General features: G+C 41.2%; 1 protein-coding gene and 1 pseudogene across 1 annotated transcript; both read right to left on the bottom strand.

The window, feature by feature from the left end:
- Positions 1 to 907: 907 nt before the first annotated feature.
- LOC120293599 (COP1-interactive protein 1-like) lies at positions 908 to 7,407 on the bottom strand. Its single transcript, XM_039313290.1, is given in 11 exon segments — positions 908 to 1,243; positions 1,303 to 4,061; positions 4,275 to 4,706; positions 4,766 to 4,855; positions 4,858 to 4,950; positions 4,953 to 5,119; positions 5,121 to 5,214; positions 5,217 to 5,516; positions 5,707 to 5,867; positions 6,863 to 6,965; positions 7,365 to 7,407. Coding segments are annotated over 9 exon segments (4,365 nt in total). The 5' UTR covers positions 5,801 to 5,867; positions 6,863 to 6,965; positions 7,365 to 7,407.
- Positions 7,408 to 9,959: 2,552 nt separating this feature from the next.
- LOC120293598 lies at positions 9,960 to 12,464 on the bottom strand (annotated as a pseudogene).
- Between the last annotated feature and the right edge of the window lie 4,655 nt (positions 12,465 to 17,119).

Here is a 17,119-nt window from a genome sequence, read left to right as displayed (position 1 = left end):
TGAAATCCATATCTTGCATGTACACAGGAGTGCATGAAGAATCTGATGTACTTGGGACTTGGTTGCTTGCAAGTGCGGGCTTTGCATTAAACCGATTCTTTTGGAATTCAATATGTGAGTGACATTCAACTCGAACACGGCAACGACCGTTTGAACTTGGTACTTTTGACTCTTCTTTCAGATGTTTGTCCTTTTCTTTGGCATCACATCACTAGGCTGAGCGGAAGCTTAGCGGACACCTTATCTTTACCATGCGATGATACACGCGGCGTTATTAAAACTCTCTCTCTGGATTGGAAGGGTTGACAATTCGTATCTGTGTCTTGTTTGAGAGGGGCATGAAATATAGATTTGCTGACTCAAATCGAAGACGTTGCTGTAATTTTCAAGCTTACTCCTAATGAGAAGGACACACGACCAATCGGGTAGTTCACCTGACATGATTATAGATGAATACGAACGTTTGGACATATCGCGCGGCGGCACGTGTTAACATGTCGGTATGTCTCTACACATTGATCGTCTCATAGCCAACAAGGTTGATCCGATGTTCGGAGCGCTTTGATGACTTCTAATTGAAAAGTTGAATTCCCGATGAGGATTGATCCGACGGACTTTCATAAACTGGGGGACTAGAGTCTGGAGACAAATCATAACGACTGATGAACAAGAAGGCGCCACTAAAAAGTGTCGAGTCTTTCCCAGATAAATGGCGTTTTATTAATCATCTACACAAACCGGAATATTGCAGTCTCATGTGATAGTTTTCCATGACTACGGGGATGCTCAATTGATGACCGGTACAAAGGCATCAACCAAGTTTTTATACAACATCCTGACTATAAAATGTCGAAACAATCATATCACGCAAAAAAATCTATCTACAAGACACTTTGCCTAAATGGAATCAACAATCAAGGAAAAAAATGTTGACACACCGGAACGAATCTGCGAATAGAAATAAAACAAAGTCAGAGCCTGCGGCTGCCCTCTGGCCTCTGGCTGTTACCGTCTTGGCTAGCATTTCCTTGAGGTCATCATTGAGGCTGCGATGATAGTCAATCCAGATGCAGAGTTGCCTGATCGCCTCCCTCTTCTCTTCCCCGAGACCGAAGATCGACTCGTCTTTGTCCTTCAATGTCGTCTCGAGTTCCTCAGCCTTTTTCTCGATCCTGTTTAGAGCTATAGTCAGTTTCCCCTTTTCGGCTTGTTCCTCGCTGGCTTGCACCTTTAACTTCTCGAGCTGATCTGTCAGGAACGACTCCCGTTCTTTCTTAACCTTCAGATGCTCCGCTAATTCACGAACTTCCTCCCTAGTTGACGTTTCGCGTCATTCGCATCTCTTACCCAGCTCTTCACAATGTTCAAGTCATTGTAGACTTCCAAAATGCAGTTTCTGTAGTTGTCATATTCTGTGTCGAATTTCTGGACAACAGCTTCCCATGCAATCAAGCTGCTGTTTACTTCTTTGGAGACTTCTGTAATCATTTTCTGATAGGCTTCGTTGTTTGAGGCAATTGTTTCAGACAAGGCCGCAACCCTTTCTTCAAGAGCCCTCTGTTCTTGTTGGAATTTTGCTTCGGCTTTCCTGAAGCTCTCTTCCTTCTCAGTCAGCAATTGCTCTGTGACCCTAAGCTTCTGGTTTGAGAGACGGAGCTTAACCTCGATATTTCGTACATTCTCAGTTAAGGAACTGATTTCTTCTTCTTTTAATTCTTGATCTCTCTTCAAATCTTCAACCATTTCTTCCAAATCAGCCACCATCTGGTCCCTTGAATGGAATTTTGAGCGGAACTCAGCTTCCATTTCTTTCGTCTTAGTTTCTGCCCGCTCAAGGCTTTCCTTGCACTTACGAAAAAAGCCTCCAACTAGTGTATGTTCCTCACTCAACGTTTTGTGTGAATCCTCCTTCTCTTTAAGCAATCTCCGCAGATCTTCACTCTGGTTGGCTACTTCACTTGTCCGACTCTGCATTTGCATCATGCTTTCTGAAGATTCTTGTCTCTCCTTTTCAAGTTGTAGTTCCAATTGAGCTTTCTGACTTTGCAAGCGATCCAAATCCTCTCTCAGATTGTTAATTTGTGTCTCCAAAGCCATGATTTTAGCCGAAGCTTCAGTTTCTCCTTGTTCAAGTTTTTCATGTAGAGCAGAAAATTCATCCTCTTTCTCTGATAGCTTCCTCTCCAATTCAAGAACTCTATCCTGTAGTCTTCCCTTTTCCTCTTGCAACTGATCGCTCTCAATACTTTTGCTTTTTATCTGCTCTTCCAGTTGAGTTCTGTGGTTGATTAGAGAATCCACCTCAAGCATAAGGTTCTCACTCAACGTTTTGTGCGCGTCCTCCTTCTCTTTAAGCAATCTCCGCAGATCTTCACTCTGGTTGGCTACTTCACTTTTCTGATTCTCCAGTTGCATCATGCTTCCTGAAGATTCTTGTCTCTCTTGTTCAAGTTGTAGTTCCAATTGAGCTTTCTGACTCTGTAAGAGATCCAAATCCTCTCTCAGATTGTTAATTTGCGTCTCCAAAGCCATGATTTTAGCTGAAGCTTCAGTTTCTCCTTGTTCAAGTTTTTCATGTAGAGCAGAAAATCCATCCTCTTTCTCTGATAGCTTCCTCTCCAATTCAAGAACTCTAGCCTGTAGTCTTCCCTTTTCCTCTTGCAACTGATCGCTCTCAATACTTTTGCTTTTTATCTGCTCTTCCAGTTGAGTTCTGTGGTTGATCAGAGAATCCACCTCAAGCATGAGTTTCTCACTCAACGTTTTGTGCGAGTCCTCCTTCTCTTTAAGCAATCTCCGCAGATCTTCACTCTGGTTGGTTACTTCACTTTTCCGATTCTCCAATTGCATCATGCTTTCTGAAGATTCTTGTCTCTCTTTTTCAAGTTGTAGTTCCAACTGAGCTTTCTGACTCTGTAAGAGATCCAAATCCTCTCTCAGATTGTTAATTTGTGTCTCCAAAGCCATGATTTTAGCTGAAGCTTCAGTTTCTCCCTGTTCTAGTTTTTCATGTAGAGCAGAAAATCCATCCTCTTTCTCTGAGAGCTTCCTCTCCAATTCAAGAACTCTATCTTGTAGTCTACCCATTTCCTCTCGCAACTGATCGCTCTCAATACCTTTGCTTTTTGTCTGCTCTTCCAGTTGAGTTCTGTGGTTGATCAGAGAATCCACCTCAAGCATGAGTTTCTCACTCAACGTTTTGTGCGAGTCCTCCTTCTCTTTAAGCAATCTCCGCAGATCTTCACTCTGGTTGGTTACTTCACTTTTCTGATTCTCCAATTGCACCATGCTTTCTGAAGATTCTTGTCTCTCTTTTTCAAGTTGTAGTTCCAACTGAGCTTTCTGACTCTGTAAGAGATCCAAATCCTCTCTCAGATTGTTAATTTGTGTCTCCAAAGCCATGATTTTAGCTGAAGCTTCAGTTTCTCCCTGTTCTAGTTTTTCATGTAGAGCAGAAAATCCATCCTCTTTCTCTGAGAGCTTCCTCTCCAATTCAAGAACTCTATCTTGTAGTCTACCCATTTCCTCTCGCAACTGATCGCTCTCAATACCTTTGCTTTTTATCTGCTCTTCCAGTTGAGTTCTGTGGTTGATTAGAGAATCCACCTCAAGCATGAGGTCCTGTATCCGGGCTGTCATGCTGTCTCTCTCTTCCATTGTCTTCTGGTGATGATCTCTATCACTCACTAGCTGCTGTTTCAAGCCCTCCATTTGAGTAGAGAATTCCGAAAAATCTCGAGTCTTTGTTTCAAGCTGCAATTCTAATTCACTTTTGTGTCCTCGAAGAGCATCGTGAGTCTCCTGAAACTCGAGAACATTTCTCTGCAACTCTTCCTTTTCCTCTCTAAGCAGGTCATTCTCCTTCTCTATAGTTCTTATTCGTTCTTCCATGTCATCCTTCTGGGTGCGCATAGTAGCTGTCTCCAGGTCCAGGTCCTTCACCCGACATACTAAACCTTCCTTCTCCTCCATAATCTTTTCTTGATCAATAGTTTTTCTTGTCAACTCCTCCTTCAATCTTTCTGTCTCAACCATAGTTTCTGAAAGCTCTTGAGATTTTTCTCAAGTTGCAATTCCAGTTCAGCTTTCTGGTTTCCTAGAGATCCCAGTTCCTGCTGCAATATGTTGACCTGATCCATTAGCCCAGAGATTTGGGTGGATGCTTCATCGGTTTTTGAAACAATCTGTTCCTCCATTTCAGCTTTTTGAGCTTGTAAAGATTCCAGATTGTGAAGCAAGGTTTTCACCTGTGCGGTCAAATCCTCCGTCCTAGAGAGACTCCTTTTCACTATCCTCGAGCTTCTTCTTGAGAGCCGATATTTCATCCTCTCTGGCTTTTGACATTTCTTCAAATTCTGCAGCTTGGGCTGTCAGTCGCATGTTTTCCTCAGCCAGTTGTTTTGCTTCAGTTGATTTTCTTTCCATCAGCTCTTCTACGTCCCTTTTCTCAGTTTGAACAGTTTCAAGTTTCAATTCAAGATTTGCTATCTGTGCTTTCAGGCCTTCTATCTGAGCTGATGCATCATTCTGATGGACTTGATGCACTTCTGTCAAAGCCAAAAGCTCCCTTTCTTTTTCCTCCAAAGTTTTCTTCATTTCTCCCAATTCACTGTTGAAGTCTTCAATATTTTTCTGTGCATTCTCAATGCCATGTAAAAGTTCGGACACTTTAGAAGCTAGAGACTTGTTTTCTTCCAGGGTGACTTCTAGGAGTGGCTTACATCTGCAATTTTCTGTTCTGCTGATTCTTGATGCTCTTTCATACCTGAAACATGGCCTTTCATAGATTCTAGTTCCAGCTCCAGAGCTGCTTTTTCATCTTTCATCTGATCAACCGAATTTCTCAAGTCAGCAGTAATTTTTCTCCCTCTTCAATCTTTTTCAAGGCAGCCTCTCTCTCTGCCATCAAGGTCTCTTTCTGAACTGTCATGTCCTCCAGTCTTTGTTTTGTTCTACTTCAACCTTACCAAGCATCTCCAGCTTTTCGGTCAGGTTCTGGTTGTCAGCAAAATGCTTGGATCTTTCCTCCTCTAACCTTTCAGCTTTGATGTTCATCTCCTGGATACTGTTTTCTGCTGCTTGTACCTTGCTCAAAGCTACTTGGCATTCAGACTGCAGAATGTCTCTCTTCTGTCATGCTTGTTAACTTCCTCTTCAAGTCAGCAACTTCTAGATTTGCTGTTTCAAGTTCCTGCTTCATGTCAGCTGTGATTTTTCCCGATCATTTTCTAATTGCCCATTTTTACCGTCTTTCTTTGAGGAATGGTCCGAGTCTGAGTCTGAATCAGAGCTTGACGAATGAGGTTCATCTTTACTTCGTTTGCTACTAACCTTTTTCCTGAGCTCTGCTGTGAGAGAATCATATTTTTCATACAGGGACTGATATTTTGTGTGGAATTCATTGACTAACTCTTCAAGCGATCTTCTTCTAGAGTCCCCAGCTGGATCCTGGTTGTCTTCTTCAGGATGTTCATCTCTGATAAGCTTCAAGATCCTATTCACCTTGGCCTCAATTTCTGCATATAACCAGCAGTTTCTCAATCCAATTATTCCAATGTACCAAAAACAGGATGAATTAACATGAAATGATCTATAACTTCAAAATATTATGGAGATCCAATTATGATCCCAATTTTAATTTTCAAGAGCGTACATATTACTGATTGATAGCCTCTTGAAGAACCATTCTTGCTGGCAAGGAATTACCTGATTTAGTTCCTTTCAGCTGTTCCCCTGCCTCTGAATCAATATGACTCCCGAACAAGGACTTTATTGAATCTCTGAATCGATGTTTAGTCATGTCTCTGTCAGAGGATTAACCTTTAACTACAAGAATGCATTGCCACATACCATCTTGTCCACAACAACTGGAAATTTTAAAAGAAATTCGTCAAGTTTCATCCAAATTCTGAATGAGATGCTCTCAGATAATTCAAAATATAATGCCAGAGAAAGGTATATAGAGAACTTAGCGAAAGCCCTTTTCCCCAATTTATTCAGATTCATTAGTGTCCCATTTGTAAAGATAGAGATAACTATAATGCCAAATATAAACTTATCAGACCTCATACTCAAAATAATGTTAAGCAGTAGAAATTAATTGACTGTATAGGCATTAAAAAGGACATCATAATAGCTTTTAACTTCTTTTGATAGTTTCCGTATAATATATCAATAAAAACAAATACACCCTCCATCAGGAAGAACTGTCCAAGATCATTACAATTGAGATGACTTTTCAAAAATATTTCCAGATTATTTTCACTTCCTTAGAGACATTCACTGGAAACTAAATCAATCTAAAATTACACCAGTTACTTTCATGTTCCCATGATGTTTACATTTAGTTGGGTACCCTGAAAAGGTTCCTCTAAGCCTTTCTAGTGTCTTAACATCGACCAAGTTAAAAAAATAAAAATAAAATAATAATAATAATAAAGAGGAGGAAACATAGTTTCTGGGCAAGCCTCAAGAACACGAACCGATCGACAACACTGGTTCCAGTTTCACTACTTTCAAAGGGACAAGAGGACCACAATTCAAAATCCGTTCTACAATGTTTGTTTCTCCGAAGTTGCTTCCGCTATGGCATGATCCTACTCTAGTGCCGTGAGGGGGACCACAGCTCCAAAACCAATCAAATCTTCATTTCCTAAAAGCTGCTGCTGCTACATAGTACGACCCTACTCTGGTGCCAGTTCAGTAGTATCACCAAGAAGCGGCTCGATTATGAATTCCAACCACATCTACGGAAGAAAGAAAGAAAGAGCTGCTCCTTTTTTTCTTCTTTTTTTGCGAGCATTTCCGTGGAGACAATTCGAAAATCTGGGAGCTTAAGAACAGAGGACGAAGAGCAGCCTACCTGATTCGATCTCCTCCAATCTCGCTAGCCTCCCTCCCTCGAGCAGCTTCAACCGATTCGCGCGGATTCAGGACGGCGGAACTAATCCGTCAAAACCAAAGGCCTGCGGATTCAAAGCAAAGAGGCTTGAGCTGCGAATCGGAAGGGAAATCACTGCAGAGCTCCAATTTTCAGACAGTCCACCAAACCACATCCGTAATCAATCCTAGTCCTCGGAAACCGGGACAGCGACGATCGGAAAACGAAATGGATTAAAAAAAAGGACTCCGTAACGGTCTCAGTCCCAAAGGAAAAAAAAAACTCCGACTCAGGCTCAACCACGGTTCCCGAAGTCCGGGCCTCGCGACGGCGGAGAAATCCCGCGCTCGAGGCGAGCTCCGATCAATCCGAACGGGACGTCAACCTCGGCTTCCCCGCCGGAGTAGAAGCTCCGGATACCGGAACGCCGGAAGACGAAACTTTCACAGAGAGAGCTGATCAGCTCATCGGAGCAGGAATTCACCTGAATCTCCGAGCTCGGCGTCCGAGTCCCCGGGCTTGTCGGCCGCGGCCTCCTCCTCCGATCACGCGCGCGCACCCGAGCCGAGCGAAGCGAGCGATGGAGATGGAGATGGAGAGGCGGAGATAATTTCGAAAAACGAAGGAGAAAAAGAGCAGTCTTTCGGGTTCGTGCTGGGATTGGGAGGGCGCTCCTACACAAAGAGCGAGAGAGAGAGCGACCACCTGCGGTGTCCACGAGCGCTTTCAAACAAAAGACAACTTCGTTTCGGGGCCGCAGGACGGAAGGACGACGGAATCTTTTCGGGGGCAGCTCCTCGGCGAGCACCTCGCCCCCCGAATTCCGCGGTAATTGCAATTCTGCCACCGACACCCCGCGCGGGTGCCAGGCTGGCGCGTGCGGGGAGCTGGCCAATCGCTGGCTGGCAGCTGCCGCCAGGTCCCAGGGGCTACGACCGTTGACCCCCTGGCGCGTTCGGGTCGGTCTCGCGAGATATTGGCCTCCCTTCCCCCCGATTTATCGCCGCGAGCGGATGAGGGGCGCGCGTCTCGTGATAAAAATGATTAGGCACTGATGGGGTAGGGGGGCCCCACGCGTGTGGGGGATGTGGAACTCCCGCGCTCTTGTCCTGTCGTAGCTTGCGGCGTCTGACGTGGAGGTTCGGGATTGGTGGGTGGCATCGTGGGATTTTTTTTTTGCTTTTTTTGATAGTCGGAAGAGGAATTGTCGTGGATTGAGGTTTAGATTGGGTGATCTTCGTTTGAAAAAAGTCCTGCGCAAAATTCTCGTGTTAGAAAGCTGTTTATAGGATTTGATGGTTAACGAGTCATACGTAAATCGATGCAAGTAAAACCCAAAAATATTTTCTTAAAAAAGAACAGCGCTATTTTCACCGATTTGCACTCACAAGATAAAATTAACCTCATTTTGGTCAATTGCCTCGTTAATTCTTTTTTTTCTATTTTTCCTCCTATCTCTAATTCGGATTTAGTTTTATAATTAACCATTTTACAATTTTTGTATTTTAGTGTGTTGAAAAACTTCTTCTAGTGCATTCTTAAATATTCCTTTAGTGTTTTTACGTGTCCCACATAAAATTATCTTAACAATAATAACAAAAAAGATAAATTTTTTGATATAATAAAAAAATTAAAAACCTTTCTTCACCATTGCTCTAATATTAACTTTTTTTTTGTCTCTCCTATATTTTTTTTTTTGGCGTCAATTTTTTCTCTCTCATCTCAAAAGCTTCCTTGATGATTTTTTATTTTTATTTTTTAATTCAATTTGTCTAAAATATATGTCAAGTTTATCTACTAACTATTTTAAATAATTAATTTTCTTCTTTACTATTGGCAAGGTGTTTTTACTTAAAGTATATGACAAGTTATATAAATATCTAGAAAATATACTGAAAATATTATAGATGATATTGATTTTTGTTGATCCAAAATGACGAAATTGAACCGGCTTTTAAAAAAAATTATTATTTTATGCAATGTTTTGATTTGATTAAATTTAAAGTTTCACATTAAAGAATGTGATTGTGGTCTTATTTTGGACGATCTTCAAGGAGGATTCTTTTGCTTGACAAGAATGGATTCGATGGTGGTATGCACAACGAAAGCGAAAAATTATAAACAAATGATTGTTTAAAAAACTGTTTATGCTAAACCTTTTGCTAAATTCTACTCTACAATTTGTCCATAAATTTGCTCAATAAGGTAAAAAAAGAACTAGGGCTTCTTGGAAATTTTCCTTTTCAACAAAACTAATTTTTAAAGAAGTAAAATCAAACAATAAAGAAAAAGACATATATACATGGGAACTTGGCCTTTTTGGTAACCATATCCTACATAGAAATTTAAAAGGGAAAGTAAGTAAATTTACCGCTACCACTTTAAATTGCAATTGAATGATCGATGATAGTTTTGTGTTTTTGGTAAAAAAATTGGATGAATTTTAGTATCTAAGGCATGGATTTAATGCTGCCCAAAAAAATAAAGACTTTGCTTGTTTTGTATTGTAAGTAGACCCAATCAATCGGTAGGACGGGCATAAATGTCCTCACACAAGTCCGAACATGCTTAAATCGGGTTAGGCAAGCTCGGGCAAGCCGGGTCGGATGCCTAGGCCCGACCATTTCACCTGTTGGGCATGTAGGAGGTAACTCGTACGTTGATCAAGTCTCACCCTTGCTCATCTGAATTGATAGAAGACACTGCGCCCACGCTAAGTCCAATACATGACTATTGCCCATCACTCCACCATCTGTGAGGCACAAGTTGTGCAGCTAAAAAAATGATATATCTATCGATTTTCATAAGTGTTAAGGTCACGTTGTTTGATGAAGAACCATTTATGAAAATTTGTTTTCAAACTTTCTAGCGTTAGAAAGACCGAAAACTACTCAATCAGCAAAAAAAAGTTTTCCATGGACTGAAAATAACAATCTTAGATTTGGAAAAAGACTTTCCCTTCTAAGAAAAAAGGAAATAGTTTTCAGCATGAACAGTGGTTCACTTTCTCTAAAATTGAATGGCCTGAAAATGTTTTCCAAGTGGTAAGTAATTTTTCAATAAAACAAACGAACCCTTAGATTGAATTTTCATACTGCAAAGCAGTATATAAAGTACCCGTTACAAGAACAAAGTTTTTGCCAACGAAATCTCAAATTGTCTTGGAGATGTTTCTCTCCATTAGACCAAAAATAAAAGGACCGCCACAAAGGATTTTCAGAAAGTTACGCTTGATTAGCGAGGTTGCCCGCCTAATCAAATGGTGGATCAAAATAAGCAATGCTCACTATGCCACTTGAGAAAAGGAAGAACCAGATTATAAGCACCGCACGGCTGCACCAGAATCGTCTTATGGAGATGAGATCAAAACTCAGGTTGTGCGCCTCCGGCTAGCAGCGATCTTCGAGATCACCTCCCGGTATTGAAGACAGCGATCTCGGTAATAGTTGATCGAGAGACACAGTTGCCTGATGGCCTCCTTTTTCTCATCCACAAGCCCGAACAACCCTTCTTCCCTTACCTTTGCAATGTTCTCTAATTCCGCCACCCGCTTCTCGAGTTGGTCAACGGCCTTCGTCATACGCATCTTTTCCATGTTCTCATCGTCTACTTTTGCCATTACAGCCCAGCTCTCCTCACTATGTATAACATTCTTCATGCCTTTGGAGTCCACTGCGGTTATTTGATGGACAGTGTCGCTTTTCACACATCTTACTTTGTCTTTCGCCCTGAAACCTTGTTTCGCAGGCATTGGATCTCCTTCGAGACTTTCGACATACGGCCTAGAACGTTTTCGTTTTGCTCATCAAATTTCGACACTATCAAGTCCAAATGGTGAAGCGCATTGCTCACCATCAGCGAAGCATCCGTTATCTTCCCCATCTCAGCTTTGCAGATGTAGGACCGATCCTTAAGCGCCTCATGCTCTCGCTGAAACCTCTCTTTCATCATCTTGTAGCTATCCTTGTTCTCCATGTGTAGCTGCTCCAAGACCAGGATACGTTGGCTCATCAGGCGTACATTATCTTCGAAGTGCATGCGGAACTCATCCGCCAATTCTTCCATTCTCCTTTCTAGGAACTGAGCGTCCATTGGTTCTTGCAACAAACTCCTAGCTTGCCTATATTTCCTAGCCAACCTGCGAGGAGTAATAACTTCCTGCTCACTTGACTTGTTCTCAATGCGAACACCGTTGAACCTTGGCGAAGATTCTTGTCTGTCTTTCTCGTTATGCAACTCCAGCTGCTTCTTCAGGGTCAGCAAAGAATTGACATCCTCTTGCAGTTTCTTAGCTCGGACCGTCAAGGCAGATATATGCGAAGAGTATGCATCCCCATCAGCCTTAAGTTTATCCTGCAGAGCTGAGAGCTCGTTTCCCCTTTCTATCGATTTGCTCTCCAATTCCACGAACCTGGCTTCCAATTCCTCCTTTTCCTGTCTACACTGATTGTTCTCGTGGGACGTGATTCCGAATCTGCTCTAGCAGATCATTCTCCCTCACACGAAGAGCGTCCAATTTTAGCTTCATGTCCTTGACCTGCGCAGCAAGGCGGTTCTTCTCCTCAGTTACTCTCTCTTTGTCTTCAAACATACTTGTTAATTCTTCTTCGAGAGTTCGTATTTGAATCAAGTTCTGTTCGATTTCTGCTTCCTTCCTTCAAACTTAGCTATCTGGCTCTCTAGAAGCTTTACTTCTTCATTCAAAGTGTTAATCCGATCTAAATCCTTTTCGTTAGCCAGCAGTTTCTTCTGTAAACATTCTACAGTTTCCTCCATCGTGCATTTCTCAACATGTAGAGAGCTCACCTCCATTTGCAGAATCCTGACTTGTTCCTCCGACTCTGCAGATCTAGATTTTGCACTGTTCTCATTGTCGTCAAGTTTCTTTAGGAGATCAGACATCTCAATTTCTTTGCTTTCAGAATTGAGTTTAAGTTCCATAATGCAAGCCTGAAGCCCTTCACTTTCCATTTTCAGCTGTTTGGCTTTGCTAGCTTGGCTCTGAATCTCTGCTTCTAAATCACTTTTGTGGCAGCGCAGAGACTGCAATTCAGATTTCAAGCCACCTATCTGTCCCTCCAACTTCTTTGTCCTCAGCGATGCTTCAACTTCTAGGACTTGATGCTTCTTTGAAAGAGTTGACAGTTCTCTCTTCCTCTCGCCCACTTCTAGCCTTAGTTCTTTGATAACATTCTCCGCTTCTTGGATCTTGCTCAGGGCAGTGCTCCCTTCTAGCCTCAGTTCTTTGATAACATTCTCCGCTTCTTGGATCTTGCTCAGGGCGGTGCTCCTTCTAGCCTCAGTTCTTTGATAACATTCTCCGCTTCCTTGAGCTTGCTCTGGGCAGCCATATGCTCTGTACTCAAAGTTTCTCTCTCTTTCCTAATTGAAGCCAAATGATTTCTTAGGATGATCATTTCCTTGTTATCATCCTCAAGCTTTTGAGGAACACTTTTTGCCGCCAGTCGATCATGCTTCGATTCTCCTAAATTGCAGTCGATTTCCTCAGAAGAAAAATATTCGGAGTCGGAGTCGGAGTTGGAGGTGGACAGAGAATCGTCTGTCTTGCTTCTTCTGGGATCATTTTTATCTCGGTCCTGCTTAAGATGATCATACTCTGCATAGAGCAACTGATACTGTCGTAGGAAGTCCTCGACGAGCCCGACAAGTTCTGGCTCTCTTCGAGTTCTTTGCCCCGTTTTCTGCTTTGGCTTTCGTTCTTTATGAGCTCCAAGATTCTTGCAACCTTTTTTTCAGTATCTGCAGTACCAACATTCTGAGTACCTCAGCTTTACCCAAAAAAACATTCTGAGTACCTCAGAATCTTAACATAACCAATTCAGAAAAATGAAATTGAGCGATTTCTTTATTCTAGCGTCTAAACAAACCATCGGTGATTCCTTACAGAAGAATATGTCTAATTCTGAAGTCCATGCAAGGAAAAGGTGAATGACTTTTAACTCAATATTGCATTACCCACCAACATCTTTGAAAGTTACAAAAGGAGAACTAAGTGATAAAAATGTAACTGCTTTTATCCATTAGACTATGCAAGAAAAGCCATTATCAAGTGCAATCAGATAAAACGCTCCATTTGTTTAGACATTAAAAGAGGATTTTAGCATGATCAATGCAATCTTACAGAAGGTACTCACAAGCACTGGAACTTTAAAAGGAAGGAAAGAAGAGAATCTAAAAGTGTGATTTAGCCAAATGATCGACAAGAATAAAAGGATGGTAACATAGTCAAATGAAGATAAGCAGGAAATTCATAGTACACATCTCAAACCAACACTCAGCGAAATGGAAAAGAGAAGAGTTCTTAGTTTGGTTAATAGGTGAACTGAAAATCTTCTCTCTTTCTCAAATTTGAAAATGTCAAGAAAATCACATTAGTCACTGGACATCATAAGTTGTCAGCTCTTGTATACATGACTATAAGATACACAGTATTCTCTTGTTCCCATTAGTGTTTTTGAGACTCAAAATTATAATGCCAAGAGAACTGATGCTTCGGATAAAAGTTCACCTGCTTTAGTCACTAATTTGACCTTCTCCGCATCAATTTCTCTTGTGGAAGACTTTGTTACTTGATTCTGCTGAAACCGTCTCATCTCTTGTTACAGACTTTTAGCTCACTCTGGGAAGTTGTGAAAACCCATTAGAGCCGTAGCGAAAGCGAGTCTCCACAGGGTTCATCCATGAAGGTTGAGTTAGGGCCTAAGATCAGGCTGAAAGAAACCAATTACACATGTCATTTGGAGCTCAAAAATCATGAGTTAAACAGAATGTGTCTGGACCAAAGCCGCATGAAGTTAAGATTGAGAAATACTTAGCTTTTACTGAACCGCAGAATATGATCAAATTTTAGAGTTGAAAGGTACAATTATCCCACAGAAGAAAAATGTGAAAGACAAACAAAATACATAGCTGTACTGAGAAAGAGAGACTAAACTTTGACATGAAATCAAAGCAACTAGGATGATGTCTCTCCAAAGAAGAGCAATAAGCAGGCTTAAAAGGCACTTTTGACAGACAAAAGACTCGAGAAGAATATCTTTCTTTGGACATCACTCATAAATGCTCCCAAGTATTGCACTCTGGCCTCTTAAAAAAAACATCAGAATATAATCCCACTGTAGCATTCAAAAGAAAACAGTTCGCAATTCGTCAAGCTTCAACAAACTTAATCAATCTTAGTGCTCATTAGGAAGAACATCTTTTTTAATATGCCATTAGAATCCTAGGAATGAGAAGCTCTAAATCCTTGATCCCTATAACTCAAACGTCAATAAATGAGACTACTCAAGAATTTTAATCGCATTAGGACTGGTATTGAACCGTAAATCATCGCATAAACTACTACTAAAAAGAAAGCAATGTCAGTTCGATTTTTATCTAGATTACAGATAATAGGAAAATCTTCAAATAATTGGTTCGAAAAGAACAGAAAAAAAATTGATGGACAAGCATCATGAGGAAACTCAAGTGAACAATCGATTAATTAAGACATAACTATGAAAGACCAAAGGAGCACATACATGATTAGTTTTCCATTAGACAAACTTCTTAATTCAAAATCAAGGAACTTTGATCGTGCTGCAGCAACTATTGCCATGAACAGTTGATCCTGATCTTTGGCAGCATCAAATAAAAAAAGTTCTTATCTCGATGCTGATCATTTAGGTAATTTCCACACCTCTATCACAAAAAGCATTATTTTAGCAATGGACTAACAATTTGGGATCTCAGAAAAATCACTCCCGATACACAATCTCAAAGGACGTGTTCGAATTGAAACTCGGCTCTAAACGTGAACATTTTCAGAAACAGTAGCATTAACTATTTTCAAAAATCAGCTTTCAAGGACAGCTTTGATTATTGACGAGCATGGCTGGTATATTTGGGAAGAATAGTTGATTTCCAAGTGTCTCAACCCCTCACATCGCTTGTGAAAACTATTTCTTCATCCTAACGGCACATCTCATAAAAACTCCAAACTACAGAACACAGATACCCGGCCAACCCAAAACATGGGTCCAATTCACATCTAGGCGGTCGAAGAGCTAAAAAAACCAATAAATAATGTCAACTTCATATACAAAAAGATGGAGGAGTCACCAGATCCATGCAAATTTTTTTAAAAGGCCATAAAGAAAGACTTTCTTTATTGTGAACGCACAGACAAAAAGCCATGTGCGCATTTGCTCAACGTAGCAGACTCAGCGCCACATATAAAAATAAAAAGCAGCCGGTCCCCCTGGGCCACGTTCGGAACTTGAATTTCCAAGGAGAGCCAGTCCATTACGGCATCAATCAAGCTTAAATTCAATACAAATCTTCCACCACAGCAACAATGCTCAACGCTCATTGCTCATTGCTCACCCCCTGCTCCACTTTTTCATTTTTTCCTTCTTCCTTGGGCCAGGACAATCTTCGCTTGCCGCATTCTTGTCCTAATCCTACTCCCCGACATTATTAAAAGACAACCCTCCTTCATAAATAAAAATTAGACAAAACTCAAACTCAAACACATGGTGGGCTCCATCCGTACTAATAACCACGCGAAATAATTTCCCCATCATCAAGAAACCCAGACAGGGTCATTCACGCGTCAAAATTCAAGATGAATTTATTTTTTTTCCAAAAAATCTCCACCGATTTGAATGAACCCATATCGTTAAAATCGACAGAAATGGGAAACAACAAAATTCTCCGTTACGCATTTCGGCCAAAAAGGCGAAAATTTCCTCGAGACGCCAAAGGCAAGAGAACAAAAATCAGCAAGAAAGTGCCGAAGATGGGAAGTTACCTGGGAATCGGATCCGTCACCTCAAACAGATCTGAAACCAATTAAAATAAAATCCGGGAAATCGGATTTAATAGGCCCAGGGGGGAGGGCGATTTAAATTTAATCGGTGGCGAGATTTGGCAAATGACAAATTTGGGTAATAATTGTGGCACGTCCCTTTTTGTCCTCACCGGAGCCGTGGGCAGTGGGGGAGGAGGGGCTTTGGCTCCGCCTCCAGGGACATCGCCCTTCGGTTTCGGGGTTAATTACGCCCGGTGCCACTGGAACGGCTCAATTTCTCGCGATCTCGAGATATAGGGGGCTAAGAATGCGCGATATGCTACAGGGGAGATGCGCGGGAATATTATCGGGACGGGCCGTTACCACGTGGACACAACGTCGGGGGAGGATATTCTTTCCTAGAACCGTTTCTATCGCATCAGGTGGAATCGCGAATGTCTGATTTTGTTTAGAGTCGCTCCGGGCCCAGGGTGTGGGTCCCACGAAGCCAACGGTTGTCGTTCGTTGAATTGCCTGGATCCGGGTCTAGATAAGTATTCCTCCTCTTTTCGGCCCTGTTCATGTCTGGTTTTTGTGTTTCTCATGTCGTCAGTCTGTTGATTTGAATTTTTGATTCAAGATGCATGATGCATGATAGTTGGCGCAGATATTATCTGTCCACTGAATAAAATAATGAGTACGATTATGAAAAACAGTAGTTTATGTTTACTAATAATACATCTTAAAGGTTACTGACGCAATGATACAATTATTGACACCAAATTACTGATACATTTCAAAAACTAGTTCCACCAATAGAAAATATGCCAATAATCATGAGGTGTCATTTTCCAAGTTGCGAATCTAATTGAACCGAAAAATTTAAAAAAGGAAACCAGCAAGACTGTTATTGGGTTTGATTTTAGTAGTAAAATCGAACCAGGTGAGGTCAAATCTTTTAATCAGTTTCAAGATTTGTGTTAAATAGATTGATTCACTTTGATATAGTTTATAAATTGAACCAAGACAAGTGAAAGTTTCTGTACGGGAGGATGTCAATCGATATTTTTCCCGTAAGGCATCCAAAGTTGTTTCACCGGCGGCCTCATCGCGGAAATCGTGCCTAGGGATTTCCCAAATTGGTTAATTTCCTCTAGCGGTTTATTATTACCCTATTTTACGTTTGAGATTAACTCCGATAAACGGGACAGTTTAAGGTTCTGTCTAGGTCTAGATATCTACATAATATCAACCACACAAAACATATGATGGTATCTAGATATTTTTGTCCAGAATTGCTTAAAATTTTTAGATAATCGTTGAAACTCACTTTGAGTTTTGGCAAAGTTGTTTAAGGTCCCTTAACTTTGAAAAGTTTGTAAGATAAACCGTATATTTTCGGAGTTTGAAGACTAATTGGGCGACAATGGAGAAACTAGCAATTGTAA

This window comes from Eucalyptus grandis, chromosome 5 (genome assembly GCF_016545825.1).
Source record: "Eucalyptus grandis isolate ANBG69807.140 chromosome 5, ASM1654582v1, whole genome shotgun sequence".
Classification (NCBI taxonomy): domain Eukaryota; kingdom Viridiplantae; phylum Streptophyta; class Magnoliopsida; order Myrtales; family Myrtaceae; genus Eucalyptus; species Eucalyptus grandis.
The sequence above is the reverse complement of the archived record's forward strand: the minus strand, read 5'-3'. Positions and strand labels throughout refer to the sequence as shown.